Raw genomic sequence first — 24,770 nt, forward strand, 5'->3', positions numbered from 1 at the left:
CGAGGATTGGTCGGCCCAGTTTCCGAAGAGCATGGCTTCGCTCTTGCCTCGGTTTACCTTGGCCCCCGAGGCCCGTTCGAACTGGTCACAAATGCACATGAGTCTGTGCACGGACAGCGGATCCGAGCAGAAAACGGCGACGTCATCCATGTACAGGGAGGCCTTCACCTGCAGACCCCCGCTGCCAGGAATAGTCACCCCTTTCAGGCTCGCATCCTTCCTGATGGACTCGGCAAATGGCTCTATTCAACACACAAACAAGGCAGGAGAGAGAGGGCAGCCCTGCCTGACTCCAGATCTGACTGGGAAGCTATCTGATTCCCACCCATTGATTGAGACTGCACTGACAATGTTGGTGTAGAGCAGTCTGATCCAATTAGCGATTCCCTCCCCGAAGCCCATTTTGGAGAGGACATCCCTCATATGTATGCGATATCCTGTCAAAGGCTTTCTCCTGGTCCAGTCGGATCAGGCAGGTGTCCACCCCCCTGTCCTGCACGTAGGCGATCGTATCCCTGAGGAGTGCGAGACTCTCAGCGATCTTCCTGCCCGGCACAGCACAGGTTTGGTCAGGGTGAATCACCGACCCCAGAGCAGACCTGACCCGGTTGGCGATGACCTTTGACAAGATTTTGTAGTCTGTGTTTAACAGTGAGATCGGTCTCCAATTTCTAATTTCTTCCCTCTCCCCCTTCTGCTTGTAGATGAGGGTGATGATGCCTTTCCTCATGGATTCACTCATGGTACCTGCCCGAAGCATACTGACATACACCTCCAGCAGGTCCCGGCCAATCAAGTCCCAAAGAGCAGAATAGAGCTCGACCGGTAAGCCGTCGCTTCCGGGAGTTTTATTCTTTTCGAAGGACTCGAGGGCCTTGGTCAGCTCATCCAGAGATAGCGGCTGGTCCAGCCTCTCTCGTGTTCCGTCGTCTAGGACCTCCGTGATAGAGGACAGGAACGACTTGGAGGCCGCGCTGTCGGTTGGCTTCGAGTCATACAGACTGGCATAGAAGGATTTGCTGATCCTCATGATGTCAGCCTGAGATGACGTTACCGAGCCATCTTCTTCCTTCAGGCTGCTGAGCACGGAGCTCTCTTTGTGCACCTTCTGGAAGAAGAAACGTGAGCACGTCTCGTCCTGCTCCACCGAGCGGACCCTGGACCGGAAGATTATCTTGGAGGCCTCCGAGGCAAAGAGCGAGGCTTGCTGGCCCTTCTGCTTCAAACCCGCAGCACTCCAGCAAAATCTTCTTCACAAACACTGTCCGATCGACCGGTGTGTGCTCCTCCACCTTCTTCACAGTCACCCTGACTGTGTTGCGGATGCCCTGGCCAGGGCTGCGAGCGGCTGCGGAGGCCATAGCTCAGAGGTTGGCTGTTACCTGAATTGGCGTTAGGCCGAAGCCAGCATAAAGATCCACCAAGAGCAGGTCAGCACAACCAAAGGATCCTCCAACGTCCAATCACGATCCAGCAATGGTCTCCAGCAGCTCCGACGACTCACAGCACGACCCCCGTGGTTTCTCCCCTGCCAGCACACGTCCACTGCGTCGAACCAACAGCACTCGAGCAGAATCTCTTCCTCTGGTCCTCAGGAACTACACATATTCCGAGCCAAAAGGGTGATCAGGAATCTTCAGATAATGACCAGGAGTAGACCATTTCCAGCCAGGTTCTGGAACACAGAAGCTGGCTATTTGGCTGAGCAAATCCATGACTCTTTTTGCTTCACGTGACCTTCCTTGTACTTGTTTACCTCTTTTGGTGTGAGCTTCTTTTTATTGTATTCCTCGCATTCCGTATAACATTTCCCTTAAGGACACCTGTGTGGTTTAGCCACATCATACCAGATAACAGTGAGTTCTACATTCATAGGCCAATCATTTTAGCATAACAAATATTCAAATTAGGAGCAGAATAGGCTATTTAGACCCTTGAGCTTTTCATAGAGCCATAGAGGTGTACAGCAAGGAAACAGGCCCTTCGGCCCAACTTAACCATGCCACCCAGGTTTCACAATTAATCTAGACCCATTTACCTGCAATTACTCCATAGCCCCCTATACCTATCCCATCCATATACTGGTCTAAATGTTTCTTAAATGACAGAATTATACTCGGCTCCACAACAACTTCTGGTAGCCCGTTCCAGACACTTACCACTTGTTGCGTGAAAACATTTCCCCTCTGGACCCTTTTGTATTTCTGCCCTCTGCCATTCTAAAAGATCACGGATGATCTGTTTGAGTTTTGAATTCCACATTCTCATCTATTCCCGTTAACCTTTGATTCCACTGCCTGCTAAGAGTCTATTCACCTTCAATGGGAGATGGAGCTGTGTTAATCTTCACATAAAACACTCCCCCCCCCCCCCGCACTCACTTAAACACAGAAAATGGGAACATTCTACTCCATGCAAATTAATCTACCACCCTAGTGATGACCTTTTCTTTGTGTTCTGTGCTTTCATGTGGCTATTGAGGTATAGGGTTGGGTCAAAGAGTGTGGCACTGGAAAAGCACAGTTGGTCAGGCAGCATCTGAGGAGCAGGAGCGTCAATGTTTCAGGCATAAGCCTGTAGGGCGATACTTAAGCCTGTAGGGCTGGGTGTTGGGTTACTAGATGAGTTAACTTTCCTAACTTACACATCGGTGTAAACTGCAGCTTGCTCATGTTTGAATACACACCGTCCCTACAACCATTGTGTACATCATATTCCAATGTCTGTTGTCTACAGTTGCTACAATGATTTCCCTCTTACCCCCTGATGTATTATGATACTTAGCTGTGACTCCTTATTAACATCCCTGTCTTTCGGTCAGAAGTTGGGAGTTCAAATCCCACACTGACAGTGTGATTATGAATCCAGGATGCCTGGGGAATATACTGATTTTTGGGTAAAGCACTACACTGAAGTTCTGTCTTCTGTATGTGGCGATATTTGGAGAAGACCAAGGAAGGCCTTTTGGCTTTCAATATTTGTTCCACGTCATTAAAAAAAAAAGATAATCTGGCTGTCGTGCAAATGCTGTTACGGGATCTTGGGTATGAAAATTGGCTGCTGCATTGCCTACATCACAACCATGGGACTAGTTTCATTTGGAATTATGTTTGGCATGGATTGGTTGGACCAAAGGATCTATTTCTATACTGTATGTCTCTGTGTCTTCACTTTAAAGGATTCCATTAGCTGTGCAGCACCTTTGGAACCCTGAGGCAATTGAATGTAAGTCCTTCCTTTCCATTGCCAACAGAAATGTTTATGATGATTCATTTCTTCTGTTCCAATTATTTCAGGATCTAGCACTTAAGTTAAAAGAAGCCGAAGAAGCCCAAAGCACTTTACAAGCAGATTGTGACCAATACAGAACAGTTCTTGCTGAGACAGTGAGTTCATTCAAACTCTTCTCTCCTCTGTGACCTGTTGCTAATATGTGAACAGAGTCGACCACTGTGCCAGAGCTGAATATTTCAGTGTGTGTGCTTTCTCCTTTGCTCAATTTCACAGGAGGGAATGCTGAAAGACCTACAGAAAAGCGTGGAAGAGGAGGAGCACGTGTGGAAAGGGAAGTTAGCAGAGTCTGAGGCACAAGCTCAGAAGGTGACGTCATGTTTACTCGGTGTGAGGCTTTTCCATTCTGTTCCCTTGTGAAACAAACGGATTTTGGAAGATTATTCTCATTAAACAAGGAGACCCCATTTACACTGAGACTGAAAGGAAAATTATGCCTATTCATTCCAATTAACCTGGTTGTGTTGCTCTAATCGGTATCTGTCCTCCTTGGCCCAACTTATCCATGCCACCCAGATTTCACAATTAATCTAGACCCATTTACTTGCAATTGGTCCATAGCCCTCCATACCTATCCCATCCATATACTGGTCATAGAGTCATAGAGATGTACAGCATGGAAACAGACCCTTCAGTCCAACCCGTCCATGCCGACCATATATCCCAATCCAATCTAGTCCCATCTGCCAACACCCGGCCCATATCCCTCCAAACCCTTCCTATTCATATACCCATCCAAATGCCTCTTAAATTATGCAATTGTACCAGCCTCCACCACTTCCTCTGGCAGCTCAATCCAAACACTTATTACCCTCTGCGTGAAAAAGTTGCCCCTTAGATCTCTCTTATATCTTTCCCCTCTCACCCTAAACCTATGCCCTCTAGTTCTGGACTCCCCGACCCCAGGGAAAAGACTTTGCCTATTTACCCTATTCATGCCCCTCATAATTTTGTAAACCTCTATAAGATCACCCCTCAGCCTCCGACGCTTCAGGGAAAACAGCCCCAGCCTGTTCAGCCTCTCCCTATAGCTCAAATCCTCCATCCCTCGCAACATCCTTGTAACTCTTTTCTGAATCCTTTCAAATTTCACAACATCTTTCCAATAAGAAAGAGACCAGAATTGCACGCAATATTCCAACAGTGGCTTAACCATTGTCCTGTACAGCTGCAACATGACCTCCCAACTCCTGTACTCAGTACTCTGACCAATAAAGGAAAGCATACGAAATGCCTTCTTCACTATCCTATCTACCTGCGACTCCACTTTCAAGGAGCTATGAACCTGCACTCCAAGGTCTCTTTGTTCAGCAACACTCCCTAGGACCTTGCCATTAAGTGTATAAATCCTGCTAAGATTTCTTTCCCAAAATGCAGCACCTCACATTTATTTGAATTAAACTCCATCTGCCACTTCTCAGCCCATTGGCCCATCTGGTCCAGATCCTGTTGTATTCTGAGGTAACCCTCTTCACTGTCCACTACACCTCCAATTTCTGTGTCATCTGTGGTCTAAATGTTTCTAAAATGACAGAATTATACCCAGCTCCACAACGACCTCTGGTAACCCGTTCCAGAGACTCAGCACTTGTTGCCGCTGTAAAATGCTTTGGAACATCCTGAGGTGGTGAAAGGCGCCATACAAATGTAAATCTTGCTGTCATTTCCTTAAGGATAAAATCAAATCTAGCAGTTAACTGGTCAATATACTGAAAAGGAATTGGGGACCTGTCCTAGAATTGTTGTAGTTCAGAGGAAGCATTTTCATTTTTTTCACCCCTCCCCCATCATCTTTGGCTAAGCACCCATCCTTCAACCTAAAGGAAATGATGGCGACCTGAACGTAGAGCCATAAGTTGGTGTTCCTTTTATAACCAGTGAATAGGGAATAAGCAAGGAATGATGAGATTCCATGTGAGTACCACAAATTCCACATGGCTTTACAAAAAGGGAATTTATTATGGATGCAACCAGTAGTGTATTTAAACAGGTTGGTAATACTTGAATTTCCAAAAGGTGCCACATTAAAGGTTATTACACAAGATAAGGGCTCATGGATTTGTTCAGGGTGGTTGGGGAATTGATTAACAGGCAGGAAGCAAAGTGTAGGGATAAATGGGACATTCACCTTTTGATTGTTGTAAGTGCCACCAAATTGATTTCTAAATCTTGACGATGTAGAATCTATAGTAATGATTTAGAGGAAGGGGCAGAGAATAAGGTGTCTCAGTCTTCTGATGATACAAAGCTGGGCAGGAATATAAGCTTCAGGAGGACAGAAACAGGCTGCGAGGGTATACTTGGGTTGTAAATATGCACCAAGGTATTTATTCAGTTAGATAGTAAGAATAGAAAAGCAGTATATGTTTTAGAAGACATGAAACCTGCAAATGTTGATGTTAAGAAAGACTCTGATGTACTCTCAGAAGGAGCACTGAACGTTGGCAAACAATTAGGAAGGCAAATGGAAAGTTGGCTGGTTTTGCGCGGGGATTGGAATACAATCTTGTTGCAGTTGTATAGAGCGTTGGTGACACTGCACCTGGAGTAGACCATGATGCTTTGGTCTCCATATTTAAGGAAGGTTGCACTTGTGTGGAGGTGATATAGTGAAGATTCAATAGATTGGTTCTTGGGATGAGAGAGTTGCCCTAGAGTGAGAGGTTGAGTAGATTAAGTTTGTACTCTCTGAAGTTTAGAGGAAAGAGACCATAGAAGATTTCTGAAGGGGCTGGATTGGATAGACACTGTGAAATTGTTCACATGGCTGACATCTAGGAAATAGTGTTACATTTTCAGGATAACAGGTGAATTATTTAAGACTAACACAAAGAACAATCTGTTCACTCAGAGTTATGAATCTTTGGAACTTTCTGACTCAGAGTATTTTGAATGCTCCATTGTTAAGTGTAGTTAAGGCAGAGCTAGTTATTTGGTGTCTCAGGGAATCTGGGGAAAGGGTGTGATGTGACGGAAGATCAGCTTTGATCATTATGAATGGCTGAGTGGGCTCAGTGGATTGTGCAGTCTGCTCCTGTTTCTATCACTTGTGTTGTAATTTAAAGAGTTAAGTTTTAAGGACTGACTAAGAGTTGGGGTAGGGTAGAGATGTGAAGATTTTTGAGGAGGTAAGCCCAGAACATAGTGCCCAGGGGCAAAGTTGCTAGTGGTGTAACAAAGGAATCAGGTTGTAATTGATAAGAAAAATGCAGAGACCTCAGAGTACTACAGAGGAGAAGGTTGCAGTGAAGGAGAGAGGTAAGGCTGTGGAGGAATTTGAAAATGAGGAAGAGAATCCTCATTAAAAAATTTATGTTTGGGATTTGTTTCTTTTAGGACAGAACTGTAAGAACAGGCCAGCAATCCTTTCTTAAGAGAAAAGAAAATCAGGCAGTCATTTAACAAAAGTCTTTAATCTTTGATGGAATTGAATAGGGTAGATGTAGATATTTCCTGTTGAGAGTTTACAGTTTGAAAATATGGAGCTACTCAGAAATGCAGCAAAAAGTTCCTTTTAAACAGAGTGAGTGAATATGGCACATGAAGTGGTTGGTGCCAGTTATATAAATATATTTAAGGGCAAACTAGAAGTGTGTGAAGAAGAAAGGAATGGAAGAATATGTTCTTAGCTAAGAAGAATATTATTAGCTAAAGTAAATGAGAGAATTCTTGTATTAAGCATAAACACCAAATTCGATATTTGGGATAAATGGTGTTTTCTTGTCCTTTAATATGTTTAAAAGTACGATACCTTCAGACCATGATGATGATCCCATGGGAATTTCTCCACATTGACAAAAGCCAATGAATGTCTTGTTCAACAGTGGAGTAGAGATCAGTGACGGTCCGAGGCAGAGGTCAGACCAACAACTCCCAAAATACTGCAGATGCTGGAAATCAAAAACAAGCAGAAAGTGGGGGGAACCGCAGGTCAAGTAGGATCTGTGGATACAGAAACAGAATTAACATTTCAGATTGATGGCCTCTCATTGGAATGCTTTCAATGAAAAGTCATGAACCTGAAATGTGAACCCTTTCTTTCTGCGCAGAATCTGGCTGACATACTGAGTATTTTCTTAGTGTTTTCTATTTTTAATACAGGAAATAGCATCTCTAGCTTTTGTGCAAATAAACGGTCCTAATCTCTCGTAAGTGGTGTAGGGCTATAGTTTGTACGATTTAAATAAATCGAAGCACATTGCATGCAGTCTTGTTTGTTTTTCATTAATAATGCTGTACAGTGTGGAATACAGCTGTATCATAGCACTACATCATTATACAGGTCCTTATATATAATAGGGATATTGTACTTGCATGAATGCACTTGGTAGAATCAGTGGGGTCTTCGTGGTGACAGCTAATTGGTATTTCTGTTTTTACAGGCACAGCTACAAGTAAAAATGTTAGAGGACATGCTGGAGAAAATGAAGCTCGAATCCCAAAACTCAGAACAGGTACTTTTTCCCAGTTACTGCATGAGAATGGCTGCAAACCATTCAACCATGTGATCCTGCTCAGCCTTCAATTAAATCATGAATGATCTGTATCTGAACTCAAGTCCACCACTGCTCCATGTCCTGCGATGTCCTCACCAAATAACAGCCTTTCAAGCTGGTCTTGATAGCTGCAGTTGTGTGCTCCCAGAATCCAGTGCCTTTTGGAGGAATCATTTCAAATTTCCACTACCATTTATGCTTCCTAATTTCCGATTACATCCTTAGTTTGCGATACCTTCACTAAAAATTCTTTCTATTTAACACAGTCAGTGACTCCTCCAGCCTTGAAGATCTTGCCTCCTTATCTAGAAACTGGTCCATATGCACAAATTGGTACCAGATGCCTTATTTAAGGACTCATTCAACCCTTTGGCCAGGCTTGATCACATCCTTTCCGATGTCAACACTCCTGTTTCAACAGGGTCACTCCATCAGTTGTGATAGGTAAGAAACTTAATTGAACAATTCCGCTATCATCAAATCTCTGTTTTCTCCCCAGATGAAGGATCGTGTTGCTGAATTGGAGGTCCAGCTCCAACACCAATTAGAATCTGCAGATGCAGTGTGTCAGAAATACTCAGTAGAAGTAAGAGAGGTGAGTGTCCATAATTTCCTCCGGCTTTAATGAATTTGTAACATATTTACATACCATGCGTTAACAGGTTCAATAGAAGTAACTCACAGTGGGAACTGTTGGCATGGGGGCCCCCTCAGCTGTGTCTCAGGGACACTCGGCTTGTACACCAGACTCTTCAGTCTGTGCAATGTTTAGGTCTGCGATGGGCCGAGTGGTAATGAATCTATGAAAATCCTCCCCCAAAAGTTTGTGGATAATCTGTCTTTGCATATATTCAGGACTGAGACAGGCAGACTTTTGATCTTGGGAATTAAGGGATACGGGGAGCAGCTGAGAAAGTGGAGTTGAAGCTGAAGATCAGCTGTAATTATGATGTATGGTAGAGCAGCTTTGAGAGGTCATATATTCTACTCCTGCTCCCATTTTCTGTGCTCTTATTCATCCCAGGAACCCTTGGACAGCACATGATCAGCAACAGTAGTCCCGTTGCTTCCAATGTTCTACTCTGCAAAGAACATGGCTGTTATGACTGTTATAGGCTACCGATCGCTGAAGTAAAAAAAATCTTCAGAAAGAAAACAGGACTACAATTACCACAATTCTCAAGTGAAGTGAGAAATACAGCAGACCAATTATATATGTAGGCATCACTTTAGAGCCAAAAGCCACAACGTGTTTTATATTCTTTCCTCATCCGCCAACCTGTGGTGATTTTTCACCATTTGCAATTTGTGTCACATAGTTCAAGAACCATGTGCTTTCATTTTAAACCCAGTAAAAACATATTTCAAGCCCAAACTTTGTCACCCAGTTTTCACTGCTATGTCATTGACTTCCATCTCTCTCCTTTGTTGAGATCAACCACAGGGCTGTAATGTTGGGGCCATCCTAAACAAGCCAAGCATCAGTCTTCTATCCCTCATTGGACAGGAAGTTCCGCCCTCGAGCAATGCCAACCAATCTGCTTGCTGGCAAGGAGTTCCCTGAGAAGAAGTTCATGGTGTCAGTGTCCTCTAAGGCTCAGGCCTTTTTGGGCATGGAGGGTTCTGGGTGGGGGTGAGGCAGGGGGCTTTTGGGTGCTATAAGGCATGGGCTGGAAGTGGGGGTAACTCCCTGGGGAGGGCTGCACCTGTTGTGGACAGGCATCCATAAAAATGCAACTGCCTTTCTGTCTACCTTTTTAACAAATTAATTAAGTAGTGGTCTAACATATTATGGCAACCAAGGCAGATCGAGAGGCCAAGGTGGGTGTGTTATACACCTTTTGTACTTTGAGGACTTATATAACAGCACATGGGAATGTGGTAGAGTGGCCACCTGCTTTATTTAACCTGGCCCTCCTGCAAAAAGCATGTCTGTTGGGGCTTGTAACATCAAGGCCCGAGTTCGACAGTGCCCAACATGACCCTTTCCTGTCCTGACTGCCATCCAAGGGTTTTCAGTCAACTGACTTAGGACAAAGCAGGAGGGTTTGTGATTTGTCGTTGTACTATTCACTGATTTAATGGACTGTAATGGCAAGGATACACTTCAGAAATCTAGGAATATAGAAGCAGGCAGAGATTATTTGGCCCTCAAGCCTGCCCTTGCCCTGAATTAAATGATTCATGGTCAATATGTCAATCTCCTGTATCTACTCGTGCTCCATATTCCTGATTTCCTTAGCCCAACAAACATGTCTTAATGGTCATAAAAATTACAGTTAATCCTGTCAGGCAGCCTTTTGAGGGAGGGATTTCCAGATTCCAGATTTCTCTGTGTGAAATAGAACTTCTTGACCCCAACCCCATTTTTGATCTTTTTGCAATTTTACTCAGTGGTCCAATTAAAAAATCGATGTATAATTCTCCATAATGGTTAACAATGGAGACTTTGAATGACTGTTCTAAGATACTATAGGAATGAAATCTCCTCAACACCCTAAACATTCCACACAGTGTTTAGTAAATTCTACATATTTGTTTTTTCTGAAAGATTCAGTATTCTTGGATAGTGAACAGTTTGAGTCCTGTTGCTACCATTAGGACTTCTAGACAGTTAGTGTGGATAGTCAGTAGTACGGCCCTTTAATGCTGTAAGGAACAGTCACACCTCTAGCAGCAGTGAGTGGATTACTATATAGTTGTGTCTGATGATCACTAATTTCTATAAGGTGTGTCCAGTAATTGTAACCGGTGCAGTTGGACATCAATGGGCAAGCTCTTCTCTGGGATGGGAGTACTTTTAAAATAGAACCAAAAGAAATAAATAGTTGCCTTTACACAGTGCCTTTCATGATGTCAGAAGCTCCCAGATAACTTTATAACCAATAAAATATCATTTTGAGTGCAGTTGTTCTTGTTAATGTGCGGAACACAGCTGCCAGTTTGTGTACAGTGAACTCTCAGAAATGTCACTGTGATAATGATCCAATTACCTGATTTTCTCCGGTTGGTTGAAGGATAGGGTACTGGTGAGAACTCTCATGTTTTCCTTTAGAATAGTGTCACCAGATCTTTAATGATCACCTGACAGGATAGAAACGCTTTCTGCATATCGTTTGAAAAATGACACCTTTGACAGTGCAACACTCGCTCAGTGCTGCACTGCACTGGACTATCAGACTAGGGTTATGGGTTGCATTTTCCTAGAATGTGAATATGGGGTTTGAGGCAGAGGCCAGGAAAATAGAAGGAATTTGCAACACGTCTGACTCATTTTCCACTTACGGGATGTTTATCTGAGGTGGGCAAGGAAAAAATAGACAGTCTACTTCAAGGAGCTGAGGAACTAATGAGGGCATTTATGAGACTTACTAGGAGCCATCTCTCGTTCAGGTGATGTAGTAACCATAGTCACATTTTGCTTTAACTGGTTTTAGAGGTGTTCAGAGAACATCTTCACCTTGAGGTGCCCTGTGGCCCAGTGAACACCTCTCCAGGTTAGACTACTAGCTGTCCACAGCCGTGGATGTACTATCCAGCCTGCCTCCTATCCCTAATTGATTCATTGATTGCCCCCAGGGGCAATGAGAACTACCATCTAGTTCTATGTCTCTGGACTAGGCTTAAACTCGCAACCTTCAGGTTGAGAATTCAGAGTGTTGCTTGCTGACCATCCCGTGGTTATAAAATCTCAGGAATTATGGTGAGCCATATGTGCACAAATCATTTAGGAAGTGACGTTGTACCAGCCTGGAGTGAACTGCTCTTGAGTGATGCCCATGTAATGCAGGACCAAGTGCAGGTCCCTCGTCAGGAATGGAGTAACAATCAAATTGCTGACCCAATTCTCAAATTGTACAGCAGCTATTCTGTAAAAATGCTCCCAGCCTTTCTACACTGTTGCACAATGTGAATAAACCTATTCAGATAAATCTTGTGGAAATATTACCAAGAGTCTCAATTGCATTCCTACCTTCTGTATTTTACAAACATTTGTCTTTACAATATTATAAAGAAAGGCTACAAATTGCCTCAGTAATGCTTGGATTGAATTTAAACAATAAGTAATGTGATTTTGACCATTTTTAAATAATGTTTTCAATACTAAGTTGTGAGGAGACAATGTAAAAGCAAGCCTAAATTTGTTAAGTATTCTGATAAGGTGGTGTTTCTGTGTATCATGCATCCCATTGCTGGATGTTTGGTGATGCTGTCTGACAATGAGGATAGCTAGCCTCAGGTGGTTTTAGTAGTCCAGCTCAATCTGATGTTGCAGCAAAAAGAGTGGTGTGATGTTTAATGTAACTCTGCTGTTCAGTGAGGCCTGGAACTGGTCCATTATGTTACTTTGTGATGAATTGAAGCTTGCGATTTGTTCTTTTTCTGTCCTTTGCAGTTGAGCGAGCTCCTAAATGATGCACAGAGCCAACTTGAAATAGCCAATAAAGAGGTACAGAAACACAGTGAGGAGCTTTCACAGGTAATTCTTTTTACAACATCACTTTCACTTAATTAAATCTTCAATCTTACAACATGCACTTCAAACTCAGCTGAGAGATATTTCTAGGCGAAAGTGAGGACTGCAGATCAGATACTAGATTAGAGTGGTGCTGGGATAGGTCAGGCAGCATCTGAGGAGCAGGAAAATCGATGTTTCAAACATAAACATTCCTGATGAAGAGCTTATGCCCAAAATGGTGACTCTCCAGCTCCTTGGATGCTGCCAGACCGGCTGTGTTTGTTCAGCACTACGTTTTCTATAGCTGTATCCCTGTATTGTATTGACTGTGTTGTGATTCATGTGCATCTTGTGACATAGAGTAGCATTTAAACACTCCTTGAAATCATTTATTTGCATCTGGCCAATGTTAGGTAATGAATGTTACTTTTTGAATCATAATGGTGGCTAGATCCCAGTGAACAATCTTGGTGCTGCATTGTGATTTGCTTTTTGTGTTTTTAATGGGTGTCTGGTTGGCCAGACAATGTCAGTTGGGTGGTATGTGTGGTATGATGGATTAGTCTCTCATTTTGTTACTCACCAGTCAGAAAAGAAAGAAAAAAAAGAACAGCTGCCAAGAAAAGTTGGCTAAATTTGCAACCAGAATAAGATGGTTGCATAAAATTACAACTGTTCTCTTAGAAAGACAATGAATATTTGAAGAAACAGCTGACCAATTATTAATTGATGATGGGTAAACTCTTAAGTGAGTTTCAAGATCATCTGATGAGAAGATCAGTGATTATGAATTTGATGCTCTGTCCATCTTGAAGCCCAAATCCCATTTCTGGCTTCTCCTTTGGAATTGACCAAGTCTTGTAGAGGTGTAGTTCAGATTGCTCGCAGCAGTACACTGTCCAATACACAGTTCTTCCTGTGAGAGACTCTGCAGCCTATCCACCCACAAAAATTCTCAATTCCTTTTTCCTCCCTGAGGTGCTGAAACCACTTAGAGGAACAAACTGACCTCGCACCTTGGACAGCATTGTGTGCTACTCATTTCCACGTTGCATTGAAATACCAGGCTCTCAAATACCAAAAGCAACGTGTATAATTCCTCTCGTGATCTCAGGATATTCTGAAATGTTTTAGAGCCATCAAGTACTTAAAAAGTCATAGCTGTATTGGAATAAAAATGCAGCAAACCAATTTACTTAGAGAAGATAATATTGACCAGATGTTTTTAAAATATTGTAGGTTGATGGATTGTAATGGACTAGGCCAGACCACTCAAAACATTCTTAAGCAGGCAGCTCAGACCATAACTTTGCAATTTGTTTTGGAAAGTGTACAGTGAAAGTTACCTGGATTAAGTCAGCTGGGTTGACTACTAGATTTTAAAACAGACAAAAATTTACTCACAAAATTCCACAACAAAACACAAAGAACAGAATAAAGAACCCCTACAGAACTCAACCTATCCAACTAGACTTAATTATGCTGTTCCGAATATACACAACAGTCCCAATAAGCAAGCTCCCTTCAAAAACCAGTATAAATGGAACACATGCTTACAGGTTGAAGTTAAAGGGCAGAAGGAGAGCGAGAGAGAGTTTCCACACAACTCCCTGTTGAATTCCTCACCAGTTCAAGACTGAACTAAACTACTCAGCTAGAGAGCTGACTACTCCCCTTTCATTATACACGTCACTTCTAAAACATGGCCACTTTGGCCTGAGGTCTCATCTGTTTACATCTAAACAAAAGGTCTCTCAACATCCTTTTCATGTCTGTACCAAACCAGACTGATTGGAGCCCGGCCCAGTTTATTGCCCCTCTGAGAAAAATCAAGGACAGAGTCTCCTTGAACCGAGGAACAGCTTTTAGTAAAAAAAAAAGGGACTAGCTTTGTGACAGGATAGAAGATTTGGAGCTAGTGCAAAGGATCTTTAACATTCACCTGGGAAGACATATAGATTCTGATTTAACATCCCATCTAAAGATGGAACCTCTGACGGAGAAGCATTCCCTTAGAACTGTGCTGGTAGCTTTTGCCTGGAGTTTGTGTTCAGGTCTTTGGTTGTGGGGCTTATCGGACTCATGCAAAGATGCGAATCGCTGAACCAGGGCTGACACCCATTAAGTTATCAGAGAATGTCACTATAATCTGGTGGTAGCCATTGAACTAAATTAGCCATTGGGGCGGCAAGGTGGCTCAGTGGTTAGCACTGCAGCCTCACAGCGCCAGGGTCCCGGATTTGATTCCTGCCGCAGGAGACTGTGCAAATTCCACACAGACATTCTCCCTGTGTCTGCGCGGGTTTCCTCCGGGTGCTCCTGTTTCCTCCCACAATCAAACATTGTGCAGGTTAGGTTCATAGTCTTTGCTGCATTAGTCAGGGATAAATGTAGGAGAATGGGTCTGGGTGGGTTACTCTTCGGAGGGTTGGTGTGGACTTGTCGGGCCGAAGGGCCTGTTTCCATACTGATATGAATTTTTTAAAAATGTAAATGGAATCAAAGGGGTCCCCTTGTGGTGCAGTAGTAGTGTCCCTAAAAAAAGATCTTAAAGGGGCTGTGTTATGGAGCAGTGGTATATCTCTACCCCTGAACCAGGAAGCCCACATTTAAGTTCCAACTGCTACAGAGGTGTATGATAGCAACTCTGAACAGGTTGATTAAAAACATTTCAGACCCTCTGGTGGCACAATGGTAGTGTCCCTACCCCTGGACTAAGAAGGCCTGGGTTCAAGTCCCACCTGCTCCTGAGGTGTGTTTTACCATCTCTGAACAGGTTGATTAGAAAGATAGGTTCAATATAAAAAAGTAAATGCACCCAAGCCATGGAGACATCCAAACTTCGCCTGCTTTATACCTAAAAACGTGGAATCAGGATTTGTGGTGAAGTGATCTTTGGTGGGCGTTGACCACACAGCAGCCCCAGTGATTCCCAAGAGCTGCCTGCCATTCTGTTGGAATCTGACAGGTCCCAGGTGGTGAGGTTCATTAATGATGCCCATTAGGGCTTCATAGCATTCAGCCTCTATTCAAAGTAGGTTTAAAAGCCATCCTAAGGCAGGCAGCATCTTGGGGGCTGGAGCATGTGCTCCTTCAACTCAGTGGGTGTTTTCAAAATAGGTCCTTATTGTAAATATGCATTTCTGGAAAACTGAGGGATGTAGCCAGACTGAGATCAATCTACCATGAACTGGTTGGGCTTAATGTTCTTTTCTTCAATATAAAAGCAATCCTTTTATTTGTTTCTGCTTGTGTTCGATACACCTTTAAATTTGGTTGAAAAAATCTTAACTTGTTCTCTGGTTTGGGTGGGAAGGTTGGGAGCTCTTTACTTAGTGTACTTCTATGCAATTTAATGAGTTCTACTCTCCTCATTCTAGGTGAGGCAGCGTCTGTGTACAATGGAGACTCATATGCGTGATGGAGAGTTGGCTGAATCATTGTCTGATCAAGTTGAGCCTGATAAGGTTAGGGTGGTGAGGCGCTCATGCATATCTGGAAAAGCACATTGGTCTGTAACATTAATCATTAACACCTTACGCCACTTTAATTTCACTGTATGGAGTATGCCCATTCTCTGTGTTAACTATTCCGCAAGGCCTAGGTCTCAATTCATGTCCATTATCTAATATTTCTCTGCACAGCATGACTCCTGCTGGGAATAACCATTTTTATCATCCAAACTTTATATATTTGTTCCATCTCCAACTTTTCATCTGTTAGTTGATTGTCCATAATTCAGCATCTGCAGTAAATAACTCGATGCACTACTTTATGTTTTGTTTAGCTTAAAACCCAGTTGGAAGAAACTGTGATCAGTGAGCAGATACAAAGACAGCAGCTGGCTGAAGAATTTGAAAAGGTACAGAATATTTTTAGAACAAAATGCTCTCATTTTTACTTGTTTACTTTTCCAGTGAGGTAAATGGGCATCACGGTGGCTCAGTGGTTAGCACTGCTGCCTCACAGCGCCAGGGACCCAGGTTCGATTTCAGCCTCTGGCGACTGTCTGTGTGGAGTTTGTACATTCTCCCCGTGTCTGCGTGGGTTTCCTCCAGGTGCTCTGGTTTCCTCCCACAGTCCAAAGATGTGTAGGTTAGGCGAATTGGCCAAGCTAAATTGTCCACAGTGTTCAGGGATGTGTTGATTAGGTGCATTAGTCAGAATAGATGGTCTAGGTGGTTTGCTCTTCGGAGGATTGGTGTGGACTTGTTGGGCTGAAGAGCTGTTTCACACTGTAGGGATTTTATGAAATGATTCCCGGCTGCCTGGGCAAGACATCTCTGCAATTGATAGGGAGACAGAATGACAAGGGATTGCTTGCTCTGTGACTTTGAGCAGTACTCCTGCCTGGTCAGCAAGATGTTTGAGGGATCCTTTTGATTCTTCCCTGTTTCTTTCCTTGCTGATGGAGGGTCATCATGGCCATATCTTTACTGGGTCATGAATCTGGAGATCATTGAAGCTCAGATCCAGCCTAGTGCTTTGATTGCACTCCATTTCTTAAGAAGCAGCCAGGCACTCCCTTGACACAGTGAAATGGCTCCCTGTGAATGCACTGACATACTGATCAATTAATCATCGGTTTAGTTACTGGGTGTTGGCATTGGATGAAGTCAACAAATCTTTGCACTTATACAGTGTTTTAACATAGTAAAGCATCTCAAAATATTTCACAGAAGCTCAATCAGACAAAAAAAGGGGCATTAGGACTTCAAGAAGAATGGTATATAGTGGTAGACTAGTTATCCAGAGATCCAAATTAATACTCCAGCTACTATAGGAATTTAAAGTAAACTTAATATAAATCTGGAATTAAAACTTTGATCAGAAAATTACAAGACTGTCTTTAAATCTGTCTGGTTCACTAATGTTTTTCAAGGATATCTGCCAACCTTACTTGTTCTGGTCTAGATGTGAATACAGACACACAGTAATGAAGGGTTGACTCTTAGTTCCTCTCTGAAGTGCCATGCAACTGTACCAAGCTGTACAGAAAGGACAAATAAGAATAAAATTTGGATGAACTACCTAGCATCCACCTAAACACCATTAATGACAAATACAGACGATGTCTGATCAACCATGCAATGTCCTTCACATTAATCTTTGGGAATATTTGCCCAAATTGGGAGCACTGCCCAATAGATTAGTCAGGCAATAGCCTGACAGTCATACTCACCAAATCATACTGTCTGGACCAGGGCATTCAGGACTCTTGTAGCTGTTAAGAAGCCAGCTCATTCTAAGCAGGGGATCAACCTAGACTTAATATTTTGAGATCCCCTGATATGGAATGGATGATTTCTTGTGTCATGTAGTTTTTAATGTTCTTCAAAAATCTATCTGTTGCTTTCAGTTGTGTGTAGATCTTCTCTCAGTGGTTTTTAACTAAAGATGTACACTTTATATTAGGCCCAGAGATCTGCACTAAACTTACAGGAAGAGCTGGAAAAGTTGAGAGCAGCTGGGGATAGTGTCACCCTTGCTGGAGAGGATATCGTTCACCTAAAGGTACTCGTGATGCATCTTGTACTTTATGTTCTACATGTGCACTCACAATGTATCACATTCTTCCTGCAAAAAGAGTTACCTATCAGTGCCATTTTTGGTACAGTACATACTGAATAAATCATGTAAATGCTGTTCAGTGAGAGGCCATATCGTGACTTTAAAGCTGTTTAAGTTTCTGGTCATCATGGTCCAATGCTGAATTCTTTTTTCCTCTCCTTTATGGACTTTCTTACCATTTTGCTACTGCTTTTCTGAAAATCCTAACTCATAGCCTTGAATCCAGAGGCTCTGATTGCCCTCTGTAGCTCGCTCAATTGGCTAACATTGATACCCTGAGGCCCTTTGAGCATGGGGTGCATCACACGCCATGTCAGACAGAATGCAGTTTTCAGTTGGATTGTCATTGGGAGCCAGAATCCTGATTCACTGTCCCCCTCCCTTCCTGGCTCATTAATGTCTGTTAAGGATGCAACCCTACTTATTGTACTCAGTCTAAACTATATGTGACTCCGTTTTCAGCTCAGTTTGGTTCATCCTTATCTGTCTCCTGCTGTGACTTAGTGGTCTGCTCAGTTCTCTCAGTCTATTACGTGCCATGGTTCAAACAGAAAGCCCACCACTTTCTCAAGGTAACAAGCAATGGGCACTTAGTGAGCTTTACTAGTATTGCTCATTACCTGAGAATGAAAAAATGAAACAAAAACACAGCTATGTTTTACAAACATTTGCTACATTCGGTGGCAGACTGAGCAAAGCCATTACCGATTAAGCATTTCTAAATTATGGTAAATATAGGTAGCTCATATTTACATATAGATTTTCAGCTTCTGCAGTATTTTATTTTGTTCTACTAAAAATGCAAGATTACAGTTTAGCCTTGAAGCCAATCATCTGTTTAATCTTATCCAATTTGTATTTCCTATCACTGTTCACACCAAACAGTGCCAGACACTGACCATCTCCACAAGGAAAGGATCTAACCATCACCCCATGACATTCAATGGCATTATTGTTACGACCGTGACAGGAAGAGTGCTCATAAAATCAAACCCCTGGATCCCATGATACATCACAAATGTGAAAATGACAAATTTAGTTTCTGGAATGGTTAATTTGCCTCACTTTGACCATACCTAAGATGAAAGAAATGTGCATCAGGTTTCATCAATGAACAACAAAACAAAACCCTATTTGCAGTATTATAAACAAGCCTATCCTTTACCAAGTAGGAAGATGGATTACCAATGCAAGATAAGCAACCTTAAACAATACTCACTCTTATTGTCCAAACATGAACATATTTATTCACAAATAGAATTGAAACTTTTGCTGAAATATCATGGTTAGAAAAATATAGGCTGAAAAGACCATATCCTGTGGTTTCAGAATCCATACCATAAGGAATAAAATGGAGTGACTTCCTCACTTTCTTTGGTTTTTGGTGATGATGTCACACTTTTGTTGAGTGCAGTAACCAATCGTTGTTTAGGAGCCAATCCATTGGAGCTCGGTCTTTTGCTTGAGGTAGAAATGCTTCTTTTCAGGGTCTTTTAGTGCTGAGTTTCTTCCACTCCCAGAGATGGGTGGGAGGGGTGGGGCACAGGGAAAAAAAGAGAGATCTGGCTTGGCTTGCAGGCTTTCGACAGTCTGAGTGGAACTGCTCTCAGAAGCTGCTTAAAGCCAAACCGAATGTTGTTGCTGGGTAGCTTTTTTCAACCCAGAGACCCTTAGTGCCATTTAGTCTCATGAAAGTATCAAATCTAGCTTCTCCAAAAGGTACATTCTCTTGTGTATTCACTAATTAAACACCACATTGTTTGCTTTTGCTTTCTTTCATAAGAAAATAATGTGTTTATTCTCTGCAACACAGCTGTGTCCTAATTTCAATTTTTCAGTTTATATTTCAAACAAAAGATATTTAGTCCTCGTAATTACCATCACTGAATCCCATGCTGTCAATATCTTGGGTTTACCATCAACAAAAGCTGAACTGGCCCAACCATGTAATTACTGTGGCTACAAGGTCAATAAGAGGCTAGGAATCCTGAGGCAAGTAACTCACCATCTGACACACCAAAGCCTGACTACTATCTGTACGGCACAAGATGAGTGTGTAATGGAATACTCTCCACTTGCCTGGATGTTTGCAGCCCCAACAAGATTCCAGAAGGTCAACATTCTGCAGGACAAATTAGCCCATTTTGACTGGCACCCCAGACACTGCATTCAGTATTCACTCTCTCCACCATGGTGTGTACCATATTCATGATGCAGCAACTCCTCAAGAGTCCTTTGTTAGCACTCCAAGCCCATAAAGATGGCGGCAGGGTAGCATGCTCCAGACAGACTATCCTCTGCTCCACCCATTCTTTTTCTCTTTGTTTTTCTGTTTTGTTGAGTGTCTTGTTTTAAACCTTTACCTTTGTAAACTTACTCAGAGGGGAATGGAGGAGGAGGGTACTGGACTGGGGGCCGTCACTGGGGGGAGGGTTCCATACTGGGAGCCGTCGCAGGGAGGAGTGTCATGGGGGAGGAGGCCGAGGCGGGGAGGTGAGGCTTTTTGTGGCCTTGAGTTTGGAAGCCAGATGTGCTGTGGAGACTTGGCGAGGTGTTGACGCAGACTTGAGTGAACGGACCTTAAATGGGTATTCTCTTCCTTTTTATTCTTAGGCTGGGTTTTTATTATTCTTTCAATTTTGTACCAAATACTTCAGTATCTGTGCCTAAGTATCTTGTTAGTTCAAGGTATTCAAGTTATACCTCTGCCATCTAGAGTGATAAAGGCAGTAAATACATGGGAACACCATCACCAGCAAGCTTCCCTGCAAGCCGCACACCATCCTGACTTGGAAATGTATTCTTGTTCCTTCGGTTTTATGTGGCCAGAATTCTGGAACTCCATCCCTAAAGGCATCATGCACATGGACGTCATGAACTTCATTGCTTGAAGAAGACATCTCACCACCACCTTTCCCCAGGCATTGAGGAGGTTGGCAGTACATTCTTGCCACGCCAATGACACCCACATACCATGAAAGAATATATTTTTAAGAAGTATCCCCATCATTGCTCTAGGCAGGAACACTACTGCTGTGCCACAAGAACACTGAGATAATTGTGTAGATCTACCAAAGAGCCAGCAGAGCTGTGATAGGCCAATTGACCTCCCTTTTCCTTCTCATCCTATGACTGTGAAGCATCACCTACAGTTAGCTGAGGAATATACGTGCTGTCAGTCATAGAGTCTTAGAAATGTACAGCACGGAAACAGACCCTTTGGTCCAACTCGTCCACGCCGACCAGATATCCCAACCCAATCTAGTCCCACCTGCCAGCACCCAGCCCATATCCCTCCAAACCCTTCCTTTTCATATACCTTTCCAGATGCCTTTTAAATGTTGCAATTATACCAGCCTCCAACACTTCCTCTGGCAGCTCATGCCATACACGTACCACCCTCTGTGTGAAAATGTTGCCCCTTAGGTCTCTTTTATATCTTTCCACTCTCACCCTAAACCCTTTAGTTCTGGACTCCCCCACCCCAGGGAAAAGACTTTGTCTATTTATCCTAATCCATGCCCCTCATGATTTTATAGACCTCTATAAAGTCACCCCTCAGTCTCTGACACTCCAGGGAAAATACCCCCAGCCTAGTCAACCTCTTCCTACAGCTCAAATCCTCCAACCCTGGCAACATCTTTGTAAATCTTTTCTGGACCCTTTCAAGTTTCACAACATCTTTCCGATAGGAAGGAGACCAGAGTTGCATACAATATTCCAACAGTGGCCTAACCAATGTCCTGTACAGCCGCAACATGACCTCCCAACCCCTGTACTCAATACTCTGACCAATAAAGGAAAGCATAACAAGCGTCGCCTTCACTATCCTATCTACCTGCGACTCCACTTTCAAGGAGCTATCATAGCAGCTATTGGAGTTGCAATGTGGAGCATATACATGATCTTAAAGTTTAAAATTTGTACGTGTGCAAGGATTTCTTTGCTTCTGTTTTCTTCCCTGATATCCTGAGTCCATCCACTCGTGTCCAAAGGACGGGTGCCTGAATTCCTCCCATATCACAGTTCAGTGAGTGTTAACAGAATGGCTAATACAGCCCAGCCAGTCTTGCTTTTGATTGATGTCTGCATGTGGTTGGGTATTGGGAGCACAGAAGCAGGAGGAGGCCATGGTGCTTCTCAAGTCTGTTGCACCATCCATATTGTTCATGACTGATAGGTCTCACAGACTTGCAACAGAGATTGAAGCGTTTGGGCTCCTTGGTTTACCCCATGGACATCTCACCGCTGCCATAAACACATCCAACCATGCCACCCATGTATTAGTCACAAGGTTTTGACACCCCCACGAAAGACACCTGAGGTCCAGCATGAGAATTTTATGGCACAAACCCAGACGTCCTCCATCATGGTAAACTCAACAACATGGAGATCATCCTGGAAAATTCAGCTTCGATGAGTTGGCCATGTCTCCGAGGTGAATGATTGCCCCCAAGCAGATCTTCACTAGGGAGCACTCTCCGAGAAAATGACATCAAAGTTGTTGAGTAAAAATGTTAGGATCTAAAATAGAGTTTTACGAACTTTTACTTTTGCAATTGACTGGCCCACGTGGAGACATGCACCAAAATCTGTTTAGTATATGTTGAGCAACATTTATGCCAAACATGTAATGTCCCGAGGAGGGTAAGAGGTGGTGTAGCCGCATAAGTTCCTTCAAATGCCAACAGAAAGAACATGAACTGTGAACATCCATGTTGATCCTGTGTCGTACTGTTCAGTCATGAGAGGACTCACAGAGGACAGTGAAATAATTTACAACTTGGACATTCTGGAACAACGAGGAGTGGGTTTAATGCATGTCAACCTGCTCATAATCTCAATCTCCTTTTTAAATTCTTTCATAGCTCCTCATTTGTCTAAGTCTCTGCAACCTCTTCCAACTCTACAACCCATACTTGATTTTTCTAATCTCTAACTCTCCTCCTATTTTTGCCCCATCATTAGTGGGTATACCTTTGGCTGTCTCATCTCTTACACCCTGGGATTCCATCCCTAGACATATCATGTTTCTCCTCTGAGACCCTTCTTAAAGCCCATTATTACCTGGATTTTAATCTGCCTCCTTCATTAAAGCATCTGTTTTACCATTCCGTCCTTCTGACATCCTTCGGGTAATTTTTAATTTCAGTTGTAAAGATGCTTTAAATACAGATTGTTATTGATAGATAGTACCATTATGACATTTGTAAGATTATATTTTGGAAATATCACTAATTAAAAATAAACAAAGGAGATTATGTGACCTCTTTCATAGTTTACTGAGGGTAAGCTTAAATAATTTGATTGTTAGAGATCAGCAGAAGGCTTAAATTGTTCTTCTGCAAAGGTACAAGGTCCTTATTTGAAGGCAAGGACAGCGGTCTCTGAGTTTACGATGAGCAGACTCTTGAGTCTCCCAAAGTCCCAGAAAGCTATTGAAGGTCGTGGAACGTAAATAAATTTGTTGAAATTTTCTGTTTACTTCTCTGATGAAAGGGAGTTGAGATCAAGGTTAGTTAATGAGTGTTTTACCTAAACACAAGGCCAATGTATTTCACATGGTCATGGAAAGAGGCAGAGGAAGCATTTGTGAGGTGAAATTGCAGGCTTCTTTGCAAGTGAATGAACATCACAGTTTCTATGTGGCCAGCCAAGAGAAATGCTGCCTGGATTCTGAACTACCACAGACAAATGCAGGAGGGAGACAGTCTTTAGTTGAAGAGACACATTCTCAGTCTGGATTCAGAGAAACTCTGCCATGGTTGTAGAAAAATGAATCCACATAATATGTCTGACTGCTGGAATTCTCCAAAAACAGCGGAAGGAGTCTGGAGACAGTCATTTAAAATGGGATACTGGCACCCATGGGAAACGAGGAACAAATGTGAAATGTTTTCCAAAAGGACTTAATTCTGTGGAGAGTGCAACAGGTGATACATGCAAAATAGGAATGTCACTTTCTGCAGTTTAAATTATCAGTAGCTTGGAAATCAAAAATAGTTCTTAATTATAAACAAAAACAGAAATTGCTGGAAAAACTCAGCAGGTCTGGCAGCATCTGTGGAGAGAAATCAGAGATGCTGCCAGACATGCTGAGTTTTTCAAGCAATTTCTGTTTTTGTTTGTGATTTGCAGCACCAGAATTTCTTTCGGTTTTTATAAAGCTTTTAGTTAATAGTTTTTTCTTGATGTAGCATTCTTTCACCAACTAACTGAAAGTTTTAAGTATTTTATGAGGATTATAACATAGCATTAAAATCATCATGTTTATACTTGCAGGAAAGACTTAACAAGGAAAAGAAAATGACCAGGGACTTGAGTGAAGCTGCTGCCAAACTCCAGCAGATGCTGAAGGCTACCCAGGAACAACTTAACAAGGAAAAAGAAACTGTTGTGAAGCTACAGGCACAGAGACAGGAAAAGGTACATTAACACAATGTTTTGTCAAGTTTTATTTTCCCTCTTCAACTGTGTATCTCTCTCCCTTTCTCCTTCTGTGTCCTTTCTATAAGCCATGTATCCTATAAAGTTTGAATCTCTGCCTTTCATATTTCTCACCCTCGGTCCTTCCTCTTGTGTGTCCAGACTCTTTTGAAATATGTATGTCAAATAGTACTTGCACACGTACCATTTTATTCCCAACACCACCTTGCACCTTACTTCAACTAACTGGAGTCATAAAGCTGTACAGCACAGAAACAGATCCTTTGGTCCAACTCGTCCATGCCGACCAGATATCCTAAATTAATCTAGACCCATTTACCAGCACTTGGTCCATATCCCTCTAAACCCTTCCTATTCATATACCCATCCAGATGCCTTTTAAATGCTGTAATTGTACCAGCCTCCTCCACTTCCTCTGGCAGTTTATTCCATACACGTACCACCCTCTGTGTGAAATGGTTGCCCCTTAGCTCCCTTTTATATCTTTCCCCTCTCACCTTAAATCT

The 24,770-nt window shown here is 42.7% G+C and overlaps 1 protein-coding gene across 2 annotated transcripts in view; it reads left to right on the plus strand.

Moving 5' to 3' along the window:
• The window catches only part of LOC122552990 (ribosome-binding protein 1-like), a 147,517-nt gene that overhangs the window by 118,863 nt on the left and 3,884 nt on the right, over positions 1-24,770 (plus strand). For both annotated transcript variants that reach the window (XM_043696342.2, XM_043696344.2), the window contains 9 exons: positions 3,297-3,386; positions 3,508-3,600; positions 7,674-7,745; positions 8,287-8,382; positions 12,184-12,267; positions 15,627-15,713; positions 16,034-16,108; positions 17,662-17,760; positions 24,100-24,243. In XM_043696342.2, coding sequence (XP_043552277.2) covers positions 3,297-3,386; positions 3,508-3,600; positions 7,674-7,745; positions 8,287-8,382; positions 12,184-12,267; positions 15,627-15,713; positions 16,034-16,108; positions 17,662-17,760; positions 24,100-24,243 — 840 coding nt within the window. The remainder of the gene's footprint in view (positions 1-3,296; positions 3,387-3,507; positions 3,601-7,673; positions 7,746-8,286; positions 8,383-12,183; positions 12,268-15,626; positions 15,714-16,033; positions 16,109-17,661; positions 17,761-24,099; positions 24,244-24,770) is intronic.

This window comes from Chiloscyllium plagiosum, unplaced genomic scaffold (genome assembly GCF_037043375.1).
Source record: "Chiloscyllium plagiosum isolate Xiang-an unplaced genomic scaffold, Cpla_swu_hap1 HiC_scaffold_10, whole genome shotgun sequence".
NCBI classification, from domain to species: domain Eukaryota; kingdom Metazoa; phylum Chordata; class Chondrichthyes; order Orectolobiformes; family Hemiscylliidae; genus Chiloscyllium; species Chiloscyllium plagiosum.